General features: G+C 46.8%; 1 protein-coding gene across 1 annotated transcript in view; it reads right to left on the reverse strand.

The window, feature by feature from the left end:
* The window catches only part of CCT6A (chaperonin containing TCP1 subunit 6A), a 71,173-nt gene extending 60,000 nt beyond the window's left edge, over positions 1–11,173 (reverse strand). Inside the window, exons 1-3 of the mRNA XM_082245481.1 lie at positions 10,951–11,173; positions 5,585–5,648; positions 3,327–3,461 (exon numbers count right to left, since the gene is read on the reverse strand). Coding sequence (XP_082101607.1) covers positions 3,327–3,461; positions 5,585–5,648; positions 10,951–11,087 — 336 coding nt within the window. The 5' untranslated portion in view covers positions 11,088–11,173. The remainder of the gene's footprint in view (positions 1–3,326; positions 3,462–5,584; positions 5,649–10,950) is intronic.
* Between the last annotated feature and the right edge of the window lie 7,862 nt (positions 11,174–19,035).

Here is a 19,035-nt window from a genome sequence, read left to right on the forward strand (position 1 = left end):
TTAACCAAAGAGCTCTTCTCGCCGAGTTGGCTAAACCAGTACTCCAAATTCCTGGATACACAGGTCACTGCCATAGCAGGCTTAAGATTGCCCATGATGGACTGCCAGGATCTCTTGAGCTTTTGGTCCATCTTCTTGTCCATGGGATCCCTGGAAGACATGAAATAAAAATACACAAAATTCTTTCTAATGAGTCAGCCTAAACCTCAGGGCCACCTAGGTGCACAGGAAGACATAAGGTAAGCCCCATGTGCCCTGACAGGCCCCCAGCCACCAGGGGGGGGATAGTGAAAAAAGGAAGGAGAGACCCCACAGTAAGATAGGTAATACACAGTTACCCCTTACCTGTGTGGTTGCTGGTGCCTGTGCCACTCGCTGTAGAAGCTGTGTCCATCGCTGGCAGCGTATCACGTGGCTTTCGGTACCGATCCAGAGACCAAAAGCGCACCTGCGCTGGACTGGAACAAGCACCAGCTTGCTCCTCCCCTCTTACCCTGCGTCCGGCGGAAATGACGCCACGCGCCCCCTCACTTCCGGCCGGACAAGCGTCGGCAAATTTGAAAAAGTAGCGGTGGGAAAGAAAAAAAAAGGTGCACCGCCAGGAATGCCATCCAGGGGCTGCGCTCTGAGGGGTCCTGACTCCCCTGAGCACTGAAGGGGAAGAGGGAGCCCATGCACTGCAGTCGGTCGTGTGAATGGGAGGAAGCAAAAGTCTCTAAAAATAGGGTAAGGTGGACGCAGGAAGCCCGGTCTCTCAGGACAGCACCTTAAGAGCCCCAGACTCCCCACACAGGTGTTCCTCGGCCAGAGGAAACACAAAAACTGATGAATGGTGGGAGAAGCCTCCTTTTAAAATCTGGTGGATGGGGTGTTTCCTGTTGGTGAGAGGGAGGAGCCATCTCCCAAGGTGCTGTCCTGAAAGACGTTTAGGGAAAAAGGAAATAAAATCGCATGTACCCAAGTATTCAAACCCTTTACTCAGTAAATTGCTGAAGCACCTTTGGCAGCAATTACAGCTTTGATTCCTTTAGGGTATAAAGCGACATGCTTTGCACACCTAGATTGGGGGGTTTTCTGCCATTCTGTGTGCCTATGATCGTTGTCATGTTGGAAGGTGAATCTTCGGCCCAGTCTGAGGTCTTGAGCGCTGTGGAACAGGTTTTCATAGAGAATCTCTCTGTACTTGCTCCATTCAGCTTTCCCTCAACCCTGACCAGTCTCCAAGTCCCTGCTGCTGAAAAGCACTCCACAGCATGCTGCCACCACCATGCTTAATTGCTGGAATGGTATTAAGTGACGAGCGGTGCTTGATTTCCTCCAGACATAACATTTAGAATCGAGGCCAAACAGTTCAATCTAGGTTTCATCAGACTAGATGAAAGTTGTTCCTTCAGAGGCTTTTTTTGCATATCGAGTGGGCTTTCATCAGGGCCGATCCTAGGGTCACAGACGCATAGGTAAGGAAATATTTCTGGTGCCCCCACATGGGTGTGGTCATCTTACTAACTCCACCCCTTCACAGATGTTTACATGGCAACGAATCAACGGCACAACACCGGAGGATATTGCTCAACAGCTTAGCCAGTAATTCTAAACATTTGAGTTTACAGTTGTTTCAGTAAGCCTAAACTGCAAGCATGCCAACCACATCCTAAATTTTACCAGCATTACCTTATCACAGCTCTACTACTTAGCAATGTAGGGTTTTGTAAACAAGAAATAAAGAACTTGAATGCAGTAAAAGTCTGCAATTCACGTTGGCTCCTTCAACATTTCTAACACTGATCAAGGAGAATGAAATAATCCTTCCAAAAAGGACGGGTTAGCAATTATATCATATAGACACCATGCTTGATTTGGGATCAGGATAATTAAATCACATTTTTTCTATTACTACATTGTAATATATAATAAAATAGTTCAACTCCCCATAATGCAGAATCAGGGAGAACCCTGAGCTTAGCACTTGCCACCAGATGCAGTGCCACTCTCTACCTCCCCTTTAGCTGAGCATGCTGGGGGCTGCAGTTTCCCCCTTAGGATCGCAATAGGCCCACCAGTTCATAGGACTAATGTCCCACGATCCTCCTTTCTGCTCTAATTGCTTTTTTTTTCCACGGCCAATAGGAATGGGAGGGACAAAACATAGCAGCAGTCCTGGCAAGTGCCGCTACTGAGTACAGAAGCACAAGGAGAGGGAAGATGGAAAAAAAAGACTGCAGCTTTCTCCACAGAGACACAGCTGCTGTCCCCACTGCTGACAGAAGGAGGGAGGGGAATGGGCAGGAAACAGAGAGCCCTCCAACAGTGGCGGCTCAAGCAGGGGGAGGGAAGAGGGGGGCAGCACAGTTTCTCCTCGCACCCGCTCACCACTCCTATCATTTGCTGGCGGGGAGAGCAAGCAGGAGGGGGATCCGCAACACCAGAGCTTTAAGCCCCCCCGTCTCCTAAGCTCGCGGCACCTGCCCAGGATCGGCCCTGGCTTTCATGCGTTTTTCAGTGAGAGGCTTCGGTCTAGCCACCCTGCCATGATGCTCAGATCAGTGGAGGGCTGCACTGATGGAACTTTGTCCCAGCTCCACATAGGATCTTTGGAGCGCAGTCAGAGTAACCATAGGGTTCTTGGTCACCCTCCCGACTAAGGCCCTTCTCACTAGATTGCCCAGTTTGGCCGGGTGATCAGCTCTTGGAAGAATCCTGGTTGTGTCAAACTTCTTCCTTTTGAGAATTATGGAGGCTGCTGTGCTCTTGAGAACCTTCAGAGCAGCAGAAATTTTTGTTGTAGCCTTCCCCAGATCTGTGCCATCCAATAATAAGATCTCTGTGTTCTGTGGGCAGTTACTTTGACCTCATTGCTTTTTCTCAGATACAGTATGCATTGTTAGCTGTGAGGCCTTTATAGAGATGTGTGCCATTCCAAATCATGTCCAATCAATGTATTTTACCATAGGTGGATTCCAAATAAGGTGCAGAAATATCTCAGCAACAATCAAGAGAAATGGAAGGCACCTGAGCTAAATTTCAAGTGTTGTCACAAAGAGTCTGAATACTTACACCATTGTAATATTTCAGTTTTTAATACATTTGCAAACATTTCTGTTTTTACTTTTGTCATTTTGGGGTACTGAGTGTAGATCAATGAGAAAATATTTGAACATTTTATGATTGCGCTGTAGCTTCAGTGGTGTTTTTGACACCCAGAGAAGTAAAAAGAAACCGACAAATTGAAATTAGTGTGAAAGGAGCAAATCTGATGTAACAAAACATTGAACCTGTGCTGGTCTATCTCAGACAACATTTTTCACCATATGCATATCACATAATACCTCAGATATGTAAAGGTCTGCTTGTTTTAGAAGTTCTCCAATAATAAGAACATTGGAGGTGGTTCCATCTCCAGTGATGTCATCTTGTGCCGTGGCTACTTTAGCTATCAGAGAGGCTGTTGGATGCTGAATTTGCTAAAAATTAAAACAGAGGAAGTTACTTAATATCAGTTTATTGTAACCGCAGCAGCTTAACCACGACCTTCAGAAGATTTAACCCCCCCCCCTCCCTTCCTGACCAGGCCATTTTTTCAAATACAGCACTTTAACTGACAATTGCACGGTCATGCAACGCTGCACCCAAACACAATTGATGTAATTTTCCCACAATTAGAGCTTTTTATTGGTAGTATTTGTTTAGGAGTGCAAAAAAAAAAAAAAAATTTAATTTCATCATACATTTAAGCCAAGATGTATTCTGCTACATATTTTTGGTAAAAAAACCAAAAAAATAAGCGTATATTGATTGCTTTGCACTAAAGTTATAACATCTACAACTATGGGATAAATACTGGAATTTTTATTTACTTTTTATACTAGTAATGGCAGTGATCAGAAACTTATAGCGGGACTGCAATATTGCGGTGGACAATGGAACACTGACACTTTGTGGTAACCAGTGCTAAAAATATGCACTGTCGCTGTACTAATGACACTGGCTGGGAAGGGGTTAAACATTGAGGGCGACCAAGGGTTAACGGTGTGCCCAGCCAGTGTTTGTTTTTACTATAAATGCTGCTTTTACTGCAGGAACACAAAATCCATCCATTCTCCAGTCAGAATGGAACTTTGCCTTGTTCACATAGACCGAGCTCCATTCTGAGTCTCTGCCTAGTGATCGACGGGTGCCAGCGCACATCAAGTGCCTGCCACCCACAGATCAGCTTCTGCTATGAACAATGACGCACTTGCCCCCTCCAGGTGGAAGACCAGGATCACATATATACCTTAAATGGATATAGTGCGGTCAGCAAGTGGTAAAGCACAAAGGTTTTTTGTGTATTCATTTGGTAGGAATTTTCTGATATTACACCAAGTACTTTCAGCATTAGCACATTTAAAGTGATAGTGCATTATTTTTTGGGTTTAAGTATTTATCTAGTATTCAGATATTTATGATGCAGCAGTCCCTAATATTACTGTCATTTGTGATATGGAGCGCAGGTAATTTACTTTATCCAATAATAATAATAAAAAAAAAAAAAAAAAAAAAAAGACAGGGCTAGCCACTGGTGTCTTATATCTCGCCCAACAGCTGTGAACTGGTATGGCTCATCCTTTCCTCTGCAATAGGCCTGCTTTCAGGACATCCCCACAGACTGGAAAATATTAACGCATGATAATGAGCAGCTTTAAGTAATGGTTCTAACTTCCCAACACTGTAGAAATGCCAAATAAATGTCAACAAGAACATGAAATCAAGAGCATGGTTTGCAATTACCAAGCTGCCTATAGTCAGCTTAGCTGTTAATAGTTCTAGGAACAATCTGTCTAATCTAACATACAGAACCCAGTGTGCTGTGCAAAATTAGAAAAAATATTGTCACCTAATCTACACTTGTATTTGCTTGATACAGCAGTGAGAGTGAAAGGATCAGAGCATCCCTGGCCCAAAAGCATTTGCAGTCCTTCCTACTCAAGTGGCAGGCTTTTTGGAAAGGGTGTTTGCAATTTTACTGTATGCTTTTCTGTGGAAGCAAAATTAAATGGTACAAGGGATCACCAGCCACTCTAATGGTCACTAGTTTTTAGTTTTTCTGTATGGAAGAGTCGATTTATAAGTGGAGTGTCACATCTTGTTCACAGTAGACAATTGTTTAGAGCCTTAAGCCCTGTACACACGTACCGAATGTCGGCCGAACGATCGGCCGTCTTTTGTCCGGTGCTGTCCTGTCGGTTGAAAAGTGCTAAAGACTGCACACGAATTTTGTCGGCCAACAACAGCCGACTGCAGAAGTGATGTCATGTGATGGTTAACTTTCCGTGTGTTTTTTCTTCTCTGAGCATGCCCAGTCTTGCTCATCTGCTGTTTGTCGGCCGAATTCTGTACTGACAGAGGAACAATCGGCCGTTCTGGTGTTGGCCAACAAAAATTTTAATGCCTGCACACCAGATTCTGTTCGGCCGAAAAGTCGCAGTCGGTTGTCGGAAGCATCATACTAACAAGCCGACAATTGGCCGATCGGTCGGTGGCCGAATATTTATGGCTGACAATCGCTGCGTGTGTACGGGCCTTTACTGCAACAAAAAAAACTTACCATTTCATGAAGTAAGACATTTCCATCTTTAGTAAGCTTGATTTCACCAGCACCAGAGACTAGCCTGTAAAAAAAAAACAAAAAAAAAAAACACCCAAAATCAGAACTACTAAATCAAACTGCATGACATATCTTAAAGTTGTAAACCTCCCAATGCATAATGAGCTAGTATGCATTGCATACTAGCTCATTAATTACTTACCTTAAAACGAAGCCTCCGCAGCGCTGCCCGCATAACACTTACATGGCTGACGTGTTAACCTGTCTTCCTTCCAGGTTTGCATCCTCCAGCCATCTGATTGGCCGGAGAAACGATCATGCCACTCCCATGCATGGGCATAGGAGCCGCCGTTCACAGCACAGGGCTCTGAAGGAACGGCACCAGCGGCCGCTCCGTCAGAGCGCATGCATCAGTGATATCAGTGGCTGCATGCAAACTAAATATCTCCTAAACGGTACACGTTTAGGAGATATTTACAGTACCTATAGGTAAGCCTTATCATAGGCTTACCTATAGGTACAAGTTGCAGAGGAGGGTTTACTTCCTCTTTAAGGGACTGGCAAAAAATACTCTAAGTAGTTGTGAAGGGTTCCCAATTTTTTTTACCCTCCCTCTCAGGATGTACAACCTCAACCAACATCATTTACACACAACATTCTGTGAGCACCATCATGGGTGAAAAAAAAAAAAAAAAAAAAAAAAAACATCAATTTTATTTGGGTACAGCATTGCACAACCGCACAATTGTCAGTTAATGTAATGCAGTGTTGTATCGCAAACAAATGGCCTGGTAAGGAAGAGAGGGGGGGGGGGGGCAAGGAGTGGAAATCTTCCAGAAGTCAAGGGGTCGGAGGAGCTCCAGTTTCCTGTGTAAAAATGAAAAACCAGCCGCTACAAAAACTGTAGCAGCTGACTTTTAACAGACACTCGCACAGTCCTCACCCCGACCGTTTCACGAGGGGGGGGGGGGGGGAGCCAAACTTCGCTCTGATCGCCTATGCAGTTGAAGCAGAAAATCAGGTTCCCCTTCCCCAAAAGTGCCATTTCATAAACAGGAGTTGAAGGAAAAGGCCTTAAAGGAGATGTAAAGTCTGGGAGGTTCTTTCTTAATCTTAATGCATTCTATGCATTAAGATGAAAAGTCTTCTGTGTGTAGCAGCCTCCCCAGGACCCCCTAATACTTACCTGAGCCCCATCTCTGTCCAGTGATGTCCACGAGTCCCTCGGGCCATCCTGAGACTCTCCCTCCTAAATGGCTGAGCTACAGCCACGGCGCCATTGGCTTCCGTGGCTGACAAAGTTGGTGAGCCAATCAGGAGAGAGGGCAGGGCCGAACGGCAGCTCTATGTCTGAATGGACACATGAAGCTGCAGCTCGGGTTCCCCCATAGCACGCTACTTGCTGTGGGGGCACTCAATAGGAGGGAGGAGCAGCAAAGAGGAACCAGAGAAGAGGAGGATCCTGTGTACTGCCGAAATTTCCAACCTGCCGAGATCTCCAACCAGCACCACTTCCGGTCGGAGATCTCGGCAATTTACCGCTACCGCCTTGAAAGCATGTTCACAGAGGACTCCAACTCCGTGCATGAGTTAGACTTCTCGGCAGCGCAATAGAAAACTACTGCACATGTGCCGAACGGCAATGCCCGTTCACGGATAACTCCAACTCCGTGCACAAGAGTTGGACTTCTCGGCAGCTCAATAGAACACTACCGCGCATGCGACCGCGGCAGTGCTTTACAGTTGGAGCTTTTGGCAAATGATAACCCCTGCACAGTGCTATCCCCCACAGTAACTTGTACAATTAAGCCTGAAAGTACATGCTGGGATTTATAGTTCCTCAAAAAAAACAAACAAACAATTGTGAACAGCGCTTAATGGGGGACACTGGCTGCGTGATGGGGGGGGGGGGGGACACAGGCAGCATGATGGGGGACACAAGCTGGATGACGGCGGGGGACACAAGCTGGATGACGGCGGGGGACACAAGCTGGATGACGGCGGGGGACACAAGCTGGATGACGGCGGGGGACACAGGCAGCGTGATGGGGGACACAAGCTGGATGATGGCAGGGGACACAGGCAGCGTGATGGGGGACACAAGCTGGATGACGGCAGGGGACACAGGCAGCGTGATGGGGGACACAAGCTGGATAACGGCGGGGGACACAGGCAGTGTGATGAGGGACACAAGCAGCGTGATGGGGAGACACAAGCTGGATGACGGCGGGGGACACAGGCAGCGTGATGAGGGACACAAGCTGGATGACGGCGGGGGACACAGGCAGCGTGATGAGGGACACAAGCTGGATGACGGCGGGGGACACAAGCAGCGTGATGGGGGATACAAGCTGGATGACGGCGGGGGACACAAGCAGCGTGATGGGGGATACAAGCTGGATGATGGCGGGGGACACAAGCAGCATGATGGGGGATACAAGCTGGATGATGGCGGGGGACACAGGCAGCGTGATGGGGGACACTGGCTGGATGATGGCGGGGGGGGACACTGGCTGTTTTTTTGGGGGGACACTGGCTGGAGGACAGCGGGTAACACAGGCTGTGTTTATGGGGGACACAGGCTGCCCCCATCACGCAGCCAGTGTCCCTGCCGTCATCCAGCCTGTGTCCCCCATTACGCACTGTTCACAATTGTGTTTTTTTTTTTTTTGGAGGGGAACTATAAATTCAAGCATTCCTTTTCAGGAATAATTGTACAAGTTACTGTGCAGGGGTTATTTGCCAAAATCTCCAACTGTAAGGCACTGCTGCAGTCACATGTGCAGTAGTATTCTATTGAGCTGCCGAGAACAGGGTTCATACACATTTTCACCAATGAAATTCCATGACTTTTCCATGACTTCACGTAAATATTCATGACCTAATGTTTCATGAAATGTCTATGTATACGTGTTAAATAAGAAGAAAATCGATGTCACACCCAGCATATTTTTACTAATATAAATGACAATCTTTGTAGTGTACAGTGGAATATGAAATATTTATTTAAATAACGCTTGCACAGTAACGACGTTTCATAACAAACCCTGAGAACCGCTTAGAAATGGATTAACGTAATCCACAGGAGATATAACATAAATCAAGGGGAAGCAACTAAAAAATAAATAAAAGTGTCCAGCAACACTGTTCTGAACTTAAGGCTCCGTTCACATCTAGGCGTTTTTGGGGCGTTTTTCTGCTCTAGGATCAGCTCTCAAAACGCCCAACAAGACAAATCCTATTCATTTCAATGGCCCCTGTTCACATCTGAGCATTTGGAAGCTGTATACAAAACGCCCAACGCTCAAAAAAGTACATGAGCTTCTTTTTGGGCAGATTACAGGCGTTTTCCATTGATCTCTATTGAATCTAAAAACGCCTGCACAAAAATCGCGGTAAAAATCGCCGCAAAAATCGCGGTAAAAAACGAGCGAAAAACGCTACGCTCAGGTGTGAATGTAGCCTAAAGTGCCATAAATTGACCCGATAACAGTCTTTAACAAGTTAACTTAAACATTGCCAAAAAACAATCAGACAAAGTCAGATGCACAAAATGCAGCACAGTAATCTTTTAGGCCCAAGCCACAGTCATGAGGTGCAGGCGGACTGGTATGGATGGCACAGATCTGATGGTGCACAAATGCGGCACTTACTCTTGGAGAAAGAACAGTAATGGGTGCTCCTGCTTGCCGAAATAAAGCTGTTCAGGCAGTCATGAAGGTGTAGCTGGACACTGTGATATGGATGGCACAGTTAAATGCACAAAATGCGGCGCTTACTACTCTTAGGCCGAACCTAACAGTCCCACAAACAGGCAGAAAAGAGTTCACAGAAAGGCGACTCAGAATTGGATGCTTAATAATTTGACATTTATTTTTTTACATTCCGCATATACTGGTACAGGTAGGTGTCCTTCCGGGTCCGCAGTTTGCCCTACTGTCAGTCACTGGCCAGCAGCAGCCGAGGAGATGATTGTGAACCAATCACTGGCAGCGGGGAGGGCCGGCCCCGGTTTGCCTGGATGTAAGTGGCCAGCAGCAGCAAACCAATCACAGGCAGCGGAAGCGTCACTGGAGGGCGGGCCGGCCGCATGAACGTGATGACACGGGGGTGCGGTAACCGAAACGGTTACCGCCCCCTTCCGCGTCATCATTACGTTCATGAGGCCGGCCCGCCCTCCAGTGATGCTTCCGCTGCCTGTGATTGGTTTGCTGCTGCTGGCCAGTCACATCCAGGCAAACCGCGGCCAGTCCTCCCCGCTGCCAGTGATTGGTTCACGATCATCTCCTCGGCTGCTGCTGCTGGCCAGTGACAGCGCACGGGCATACCGCGGACCCGGAAGGCAAATAATATGTGGCACTGGCAATTTATTAAACAGTACTGAATAAAATAATAAATTCAACTTTAAGCATCCGCTCCCCGCCCCTCCCCAGTATATATTTCCATGACTTTTCCAGAACATTAGTGGAATCCTAAGTTTCCATGACCTTTCCAGGCCTGGAAAGTGTCATCTCCAAATTCCAAAACTTTTCCAGGTTTTCAAGGACCGTACGTACCCTGCGAGAAGTCCAACTCCCATACACAGAGTTGGAGTTCTCCGTGAACGGGCATTGCCGTTCGCACATGCGCAGTAGTATTCTGCGTAGTTCTATTGTGCTGTCGAGAAGTCCTCTGTGAACGTGCTTTCAAGGCGGCGCGCATGCGCAGTAGCATTAAATTGCCGACTGGAAGTGACGTGGGTTGGAGATCTCGGCAGGTTGGAAATTTCGGCAGTGCTCTTTGCAAAACGACTGCACAGAGGAGGCAAGTATAACACGATTGTTAAAAAAAAAGAGACTTTACAATCACTTTAAAGCATAACTTTCCCCTTTTGGGTGAAGCTATACTATGTCAGTGAAATGTTTAGGCGACTACTAACCGGGAATCATGCATGTGAGAATTAAATTCTACCTATCACTAGGAATGAGCCTCATTATACATACATATTCAGATCAGAATTCATTGTTTTATCAAATCAGACACCGATGGTTTCAGCACTCCATTACACCCAAGAAGTTGTTCAAAAGCTACTTAGACGTAGAAACAATATCACCCCAAATGAAGGAAACCCCAATCATCAGCACCCCCCAATAATGATCAGATTAGTAACCCTAGGTCAAGCAGAGCTGTCAGCACCACGTGGGCTCACACAGCATGCCCATATATGGCAGTGCCTCTATCCCGCCACCCCTGGCGCCATGAACCCCATTGCCCCCCACATGAATGGGCGCTGCCCGGGCTATAGCGAATCTCACTAAGGCTGCGCGCGCACATAGACGGCCGAGCCGGGTCCCCCATTCACACATAGACACAAACAGCGCTCTTACATCTTCATGGTCCCCTTAGGCCCGAGGTTGGTCCTCAGCACGTCCTGGAGGCCGCGAGCCGCACTGATGTTCACTGAGAGAGCCGCCTGGGCTCGGGCCACTTCGGCTTTCGGGTTCAGGGATTTGACGGCGGACATGACTCTGACTCGTAGGAGCACCGCGTGCGGAACACAATGCGCAGAACCCCACCGTCACTCCACTTCCAGAACAATCTAACGTGCTTAGCCGGTGTAACGTTAAAAAACCATACCCCGTGGAGAAACCATACCCTCGTCACTTCCGGGCTGAAACAGCTGAGCAGCGCAGCAGTGCGCATGCTCAGAGTCCCGGATACGTGATTGAACATTAAAGAATTAGACAAGTGCGCATGCTCGGTGGGCATGAAATTCTCACGGCACTGTGTCTAATGTAAATCTTGCGGCGCTTACATTAAAACAGCTTATCTGAAACGTAAATCATCTCCGCTCTTCGCCCTGTCACTGCCCTGATCTCCGGTAATAAATATGAAAGCGGTGGCGGGTGTATGTGATGTAAATGTGACGGCGATCGCGGCTCCGTGATCCGCTTTTATATTTATTACCGGAGATGAGGGCAGTGACAGGGCGAAGAGCGGAGATGATTTACGTTTCAAATGAGCTGTTTTAATGTAAGCGCCGCAAGTGTAACTACCGTGAGAAAGCCATACCCTCCGTAGCGGAACCGGAAGTGATTAGGGTATGGTTTTCTCACGGGTATGGATTTTTCACGGAACACCGGCACACCGCCCTACGCCACACCTCATTGGCTGAGCAGCCGCCCGTGCTTTGTCATTGGCGGCGTTGTTCTCGTACGTCGAATCACCTCGCGAGATCTTCTTGTAGTTCGTTATCCATGTGGAGGAAGTAACAAGTGAGGGTGGTTACTGAGGGAACAGGCAAGAGCGGCCAGTAAAAGCAAGTCATTGTGGAGATACAACAGGGCTGACTCATGTTACTGTATAAATGGGGGGCTCCAGCTATCGTATGTACTAGGTGTATTAGCTGTTTTTCTAGATTAGGGGTCTTCAAACTTCCTAAAGGGCCAGTTCATTCTCCTTCAGACAGTAACCCTGGTTCACGCCTGATGCACTCTAGTGTATTTTTATTCTACATTAAAGAGGTTGTAAACCCACCTTTAATGACTTGTGCCTATAGGTAAGCCTATAATCGGGCTCACCTATAGGTGCTGTAAATATCTACTAAACATGTACCGTTTAGGAGATATTTACATTGCATGCAGCCGATGATGTCATCAGTGCATGCACGCGCTCTGAAGGAACAACCACTTACTAGCTCATTATGCCTTTGTCTTTCAGGGTTTTTACAACCTCTTTAAAGGGCATGGATGGTGACCAGATTTTTAAAATAAAATCCGGCGACATATTTTAATTTTTATTGGCCAATGGCACAGGACTGCATAATACACAGTGCTGAGCACAGGAATACATCATTTCCACAGTGCTGGATTCAGGGCTACATAATACACAAAGCGCTGGGCACAAGACTACATAATACACAGAGCGCTGGGCACAGGACTACATAATACACAGAGCGCTGGGCACAGGACTACATAATACACAGAGCGCTGGGCACAGGACTACATAATACACAGAGTGTTGGGCACAGGACTGCATAATACACAGAGTGCTGGGTACAGGACTACATAATACACAGAGCGCTGGGTACAGGACTACATAATACACAGAGCGCTGGGCACAGGACTACATAATACACAGAGCGCTGGGCACAGGACTACATAATACACAGAGTGTTGGGCACAGGACTGCATAATACACAGAGTGCTGGGTACAGGACTACATAATACACAGAGCGCTGGGTACAGGACTACATAATACACAGAGCACTGGGCACAGGACTACATAATACACAGAGTGTTGGGCACAGGACTGCATAATACACAGAGTGCTGGGTACAGGACTACATAATATACAGAGCGTTGGGTACAGGACTACATAATACACAGAGCGCTGGGTACAGGACTGCATAATACACAGAGTGCTGGGTACAGGACTACATAATACACAGAATGCTGGGTACAGGACTACATAATACACAGAGTGCTGGGCACAGGACTACATAATACACAGAGTGTTGGGCACAGGACTGCATAATACACAGAGTGCTGGGTACAGGACTACATAATACACAGAGCGCTGGGCACAGGACTACATAATACACAAAGCGCTGGGTACAGGACTGCATAATACACAGAGTGCTGGGTACAGGACAGCATAATACACAGAGCGCTGGGCACAGGACTACATAATACACAGAGTGTTGGGCACAGGACTGCATAATACACAGAGTGCTGGGTACAGGACTACATAATACACAGAGCGCTGGGCACAAGACTACATAATACACAAAGCGCTGGGTACAGGACTGCATAATACACAGAGTGCTGGGTACAGGACTACATAATACACAGAGCGCTGGGCACAAGACTACATAATACACAAAGCGCTGGGTACAGGACTGCATAATACACAGAGTGCTGGGTACAGGACAGCATAATACACAGAGTGCTGGGCACAGGACTACATAATACATAGAGTGTTGGGCACAGGACTGCATAATACACAGAGTGCTGGGTACAGGACTACATAATACACAGAGCGCTGGGCACAAGACTACATAATACACAAAGCGCTGGGTACAGGACTGCATAATACACAGAGTGCTGGGTACAGGACAGCATAATACACAGAGCGCTGGGCACAGGACTACATAATACACAGAGTGTTGGGCACAGGACTGCATAATACACAGAGTGCTGGGTACAGGACTACATAATACACAGAGCGCTGGGCACAGGACTACATAATACACAGAGCGCTGGGCACAGGACTACATAATACACAGAGTGCTGAGCACAGGACTACATAATACACAGAGTGTTGGGCATAGGACTACATAATACACAGAGCGCTGGGCACAGGACTACATAATACACAGAGCGCTGGGCACAGGACTACATAATACACAGAGCGCTGAGCACAGGACTACATAATACACAGAGCGCTGGGCACAGGACTAGTGTCAGGAAACAATTTGTTTATCCTGTTTTCTGTGTATACTTGGTATAGGCAGTTGTTTGTTGTGTGTCACTATTGTTTGGTTATCTGGTTGGATTTACACAGTTTTAGTTAAATGGAGGTGTTGTACCTTTGTGCTATTCACTTATTATTAAATCAATTATATTATTCTTCACTTTACTTGTGCCTGATATTCTCTGCGGCAGTCCACACATTTCTGGTCAGCCGATCCTGAAAACGACAGAATACACAGTGCACTGGGTACAGGACTGCATAATACACAGAGCGCAGGGTACAGGACTACATAATACACAGAGCGCTGGGTTCAGATCTACATAATACACAGAGTGCTGGGTTCAGGACTACATAATACAGAGAGCGCTAGGCACAGGACTACATAATATACAGGAGGTTGTTAGCCATAGAGTGAAGGGTTTAGAGGTTTGCTATGCACAGAGAACACTTCTGCCCTACATCCATAGCTCACCTCTGCACCCTTCTCTCACAGATTATCTTTGTAGCCACCTCTTAGCCCTTCCCCCACAACAGCTAAACTCTCCATGCAGCTGCATCAGCTCTGACCCCTGCTCCTCCACTGTTCTCACCTGTGTACAAAGAGACCCCCCTTCCCCAATCTGCTCACCTCCCGGTCTCAGCCCTCCATACAGTCATTTTTTTTGCTCTGCCTCTCCTCCACTGAACAGCAGCATGAGCGGCAGTGAGATCGTCCAGCAGGGGGCGTCGGCATCTGAGCCACGAGGCTGTTTCTCAGCCACCAAGGGATGCCCTGACTACATTAATCCGGTGTTCTATCAGAAAACCCTACCCCATCAGATTTCCCTACCTACGTCATTTCCGGTGTAGGTTCGTCATGCACCAGCTGTAGCTGCGTCACACGTCCTACTGCGCATGCACGGAATAGGTAGGGAATTTTGATAACATCACAAGGGGGTGAGGCAAAAGTCCTACTGCGCATGAGCAGGCGCATGCGCACCAACGGATCGGGTAGCGGCATCTCTTATAACAAACATCCATCCCATCTCCATGGCATACACTGCGCCAAGCCGAGAATGGGACAATCCTATTCCCTAGCCACACACGCACGCCCACTGTCTCATTGTTGGGTCGGCGCAGTGTGGGCCATGGAGATCGGATTGTCGGGTCGCTGCAGTGTCGGGTCAGCGCAGTGTGGGCCATGGAGATTGGATGGATGTTTGTTATCAGAGACGCCGCTGCCCGACCCGTTGGTGCGCATGCACACTAGGACTTTTGCCAGACCCCTTACGATGTTATCAAAATGCCCTACCTGTTCTGCGCATGCACAGTACGACTTGTGACGCGGCTAGAGTTGATTCATGAAGAAGCCACAGCTGATCCACAACCGGAAATGACGGAGGTATGGAATTCTGATAGGGTATGGTATTCTGACAGAACACCGGCTCTGAATCCGGGGACAGTGTCTTCAGTCCGGGAACATCTGGTCACCCCATAGTAGGGAAATGCAACACATTACTGTAGATCAGCTTTTTTTTTTTTTTTACCCTTTTACCCCAGAGGAACCCCTAAAATCATTTTCAGGCCTCTGGGAACCTGTGCTAAAATAATTCATATGGGATCATTGGAAAAATGTCATTGTCATTGGACCCAGAAACTTTGCAAACACCATCAGATGGGGTGCCAATCAGCCACAGCTGGAGGAACCCTAGTTGAGAATGGCCACAGTAGACTGTCAGATGCTGCAGACCAACTAGAGGAGGTGGTTGGAGACAAAACACTATAGGAGATGGTGCAGGAACACAAGTGTGATTGGAGACACATTGCAGGAAACTGTCAGAGACCCAAGATGTTTTGTATGTGATGACTAGAGATCACGGACATTAGTCCTTTTACAAGTCAGTGCTCTCATCTCTGAGTGCTTGGGCCCCAGGCCAGGACTGAACAATCAGCTTGGGACACCAAGTTGTTAATGAGTGACAAGTTTACTTGCTATGGGGAAAGCAGCTCTTGCTAGACAAGTAGCCTAAGAGGAAGTCAAGTCACAGCAGCAAAAAAAAAAAAAAAAAAAAAAGGAGGCATTTGTTGAAGGCTAAGCGCAATAGAAGGGACATTAGTTAATAAAACATACTTGGAAAAAAAAACAAAATTCTTGGCTAATGTCCTTTTAAGTATAAGTGGGAGAGCACTGTAAGCCAATCAGGCTCTAATGCATTGTAGAGTGTTGTCAACCTAAAGCCCCGTACACGCGTACCGATCGTCGTCATACAAACGTCGGCGGACGAAAGATCTGCCGATTGTACGCTTGTTAGTATGGTGCCTCCGACAGCTGTCTGCGCACATTCTGCGGACAAGAGTCTTTCTTGCAAACATGAAAATTTTTGTATGCCGACACCAGAACGGACGATTGTTCGCCAGTCAGTACAGAATTCTGCCGACAGACCGCAGATTTGCAAGACTGGGCATGCTCAGAAAAGAAAAAACACAGGGAAAGTTAACCATTACATGACATCACTTCTGCAGTCGGCTGTAGTCGGCGGACAAAATTCTTGGGCAGTCTTTGCACTTTTCAACAGACACCAACGTCCCGGGGAGAAAAGACGAACGTTTGTATGCCGACGATCGGTACGTGTGTACGGGGCTTTACACAGAGTTTTCTGAGAGGGGAGCAATGCACAAGCATCATCTGATTCACAAGCATGTTGCTGCTCCCTCATAGTAAAATCACAGAGAGGTCCTAGACTAGAATATTTTGCATACCTACTGTCCTCTCTGAGGGATCAAGCCTTCAGGTCTGTCATTTTCTTTGACTTTATAGTTTTACTTAGTTTTTAAAGTGGTTGCAAACCTTTACATATACCTAGAGAAGTGACTAGCTTCTGGTGATACCCAGAGATGATACAAATCCTCCTATATAAGTTGTACCTGTTTATCTGCAGTATTCTCTTCTCTAACAGCATTCAAAGTCCAGAATTTTTAAGGCTTGTCTGAGAGCTCAGAAAAAAGGGGGCGGAGAGCTGAAGCTACACTGCAGAGCTCAGTGAGGAGAACTCTGAGAGCTGATTGGAGGAAAGAGACATACCCCCTCCACACAGTAACAGAGCTGAGGCTGTCAATCTGCTGGAACTCTCTCCCGTCACCTTTTTTCCCTTGGTGCCAGAAAAACTTGTCAAAATTGACTCATGCAGATAGCAGAAGGCGGCGGTGGCAACAGACAGAAATGACACTTAGTGCTCTAGACTGAGACAAGTACACACTATTGAGCAGCCTTTCTCAACCTTTCCAACACTGAGGAACCCTTAAAAAATAACTTTCAGGTTTCAAGGAATCCCTGATAAAAATCACTATATCTACAACTCATGATACATTAGTGTGATGGTCAGTGGGAAGAATGCTACTTACATACACTGGTGGTCATTGTAAAGAATTACCTCCTTCCAAATAGCTAAAAAGATCAATGGTGTCAGGGGAACATATCTGAGAGTCAGAAATTACTCATTGCTCAAGGAACCCCTAGCAACCTCTGGAGGAACCCTAGTTGAGAAACCCTGCTATAGAGGGGTATGCTGCTCATATTTCATGTCTGAGGTTTATAACCACTTTAAGTAGGAGATAAATTAACACCATCCTACCTATCAATTTATGTGCATTGTGGCATGCTGAATTGGGCAGCACATTCAAAGGAATGGGCTTCAAAATGTAAAAAAATTGGCCTTGCTGCATTTTATTATGCTGTGCAGTGTAAGACACATTGGGGGATATTTATCAAGCAAATTAGTGATGTAATTAGTCACAAATCAGGCTGCCTCTCTATTCTTGGGCATCCAAGGGCTAAAGATTAGCGATGCACCGAATGTTCGGCCACCGAAATTATAAGTAAATAGGCCGAATAAATTTTGCTGAACAATGACGTTTTTAATGACGCAATCAAATAACCCGCATAGAGTGAGAGGCGCCCGCTTTATGCAGCAAACATGTCAGCAGTGTGGAAGCACTTTAAAGTGTCAGAGAAAGAGGCAAAAACGGCCGTTTGCAGACATTGTTCTGCTGAATTGTCCAGAGGGGGTGCATCTGCAAAAACGTACAGCACTTCAAGTTTAATTTATCACTTAAAATCAAGACACCCCGAACATCATGCAGAGTACGAGAAAGACACGGCGGCGGCTACGGCAACAGCAGCAGCGAAAAGAAAAGTAGCTCCCAGTCCTAGGACACCCACTCCATCTGTGGCTGACTTCTTAGAAAAGGCAAAAAAGTTTGCCAATGACAGTGCCAAAGCTAAAGGTATTACTAAAAGGATAATGGAATTCATCGCATTGGATGATCAACCATTCTCTGTTGTAGAGGATGTTGGATTTCGCAGGCTTATAGACCATATTGAGCCCCGTTATACCATCCCTAGTAGACGGCATTTCTCAGACGTGTGCTTACCTGAGATGTATAACGTCGTTTCAACTAACGTCCATGAGCTTTTGGCAACAGATATTGCAGCCCTCAGCTTCACGACTGATATTTGGAGCTCGGATGTGAGCCCCACTAGTATGCTGAGTTTAACTGCGCAGTGGATCGACACAGATTTCAAGCTACAAAAGATTGTGCTTCACTCACAAGAGTTTAGAGGGTCCCATACAGCTGTAGCCATATCCGAGGCGTTCGCCAACATGTTTGACACTTGGTGTATCGACCGATCTAAAGTGCATGCGGTAGTCAGTGACAACGCAAGAAATATGGCTAAAGCCATGGAAGATAGCAATCTGAAAGACATACGGTGTATGGCATACAACAATTCAACTGGCGGTCAACGAAGGATTGTTGAGTCTGCGCAGTATAGCAGATGTGATAGCGATAGGCAGGAAAATTGTTGGCCATTTTAAACATTCACCGCTTGCCTATGCGCGCCTACAATCTATCCAAGAACAGTTCGGAATGCCACAAAAACGTTTCCAACAAAATGTGAGCACAAGGTGGAACAGTACATATTATATGCTGGAAAGCCTTTTTGCGTAAAAGCGAGTCTT

The sequence above is a fragment of the Pelophylax lessonae genome (assembly GCF_965119305.1).
Source record: "Pelophylax lessonae genome assembly, chromosome: 2".
NCBI classification, from domain to species: Eukaryota; Metazoa; Chordata; class Amphibia; order Anura; family Ranidae; genus Pelophylax; species Pelophylax lessonae.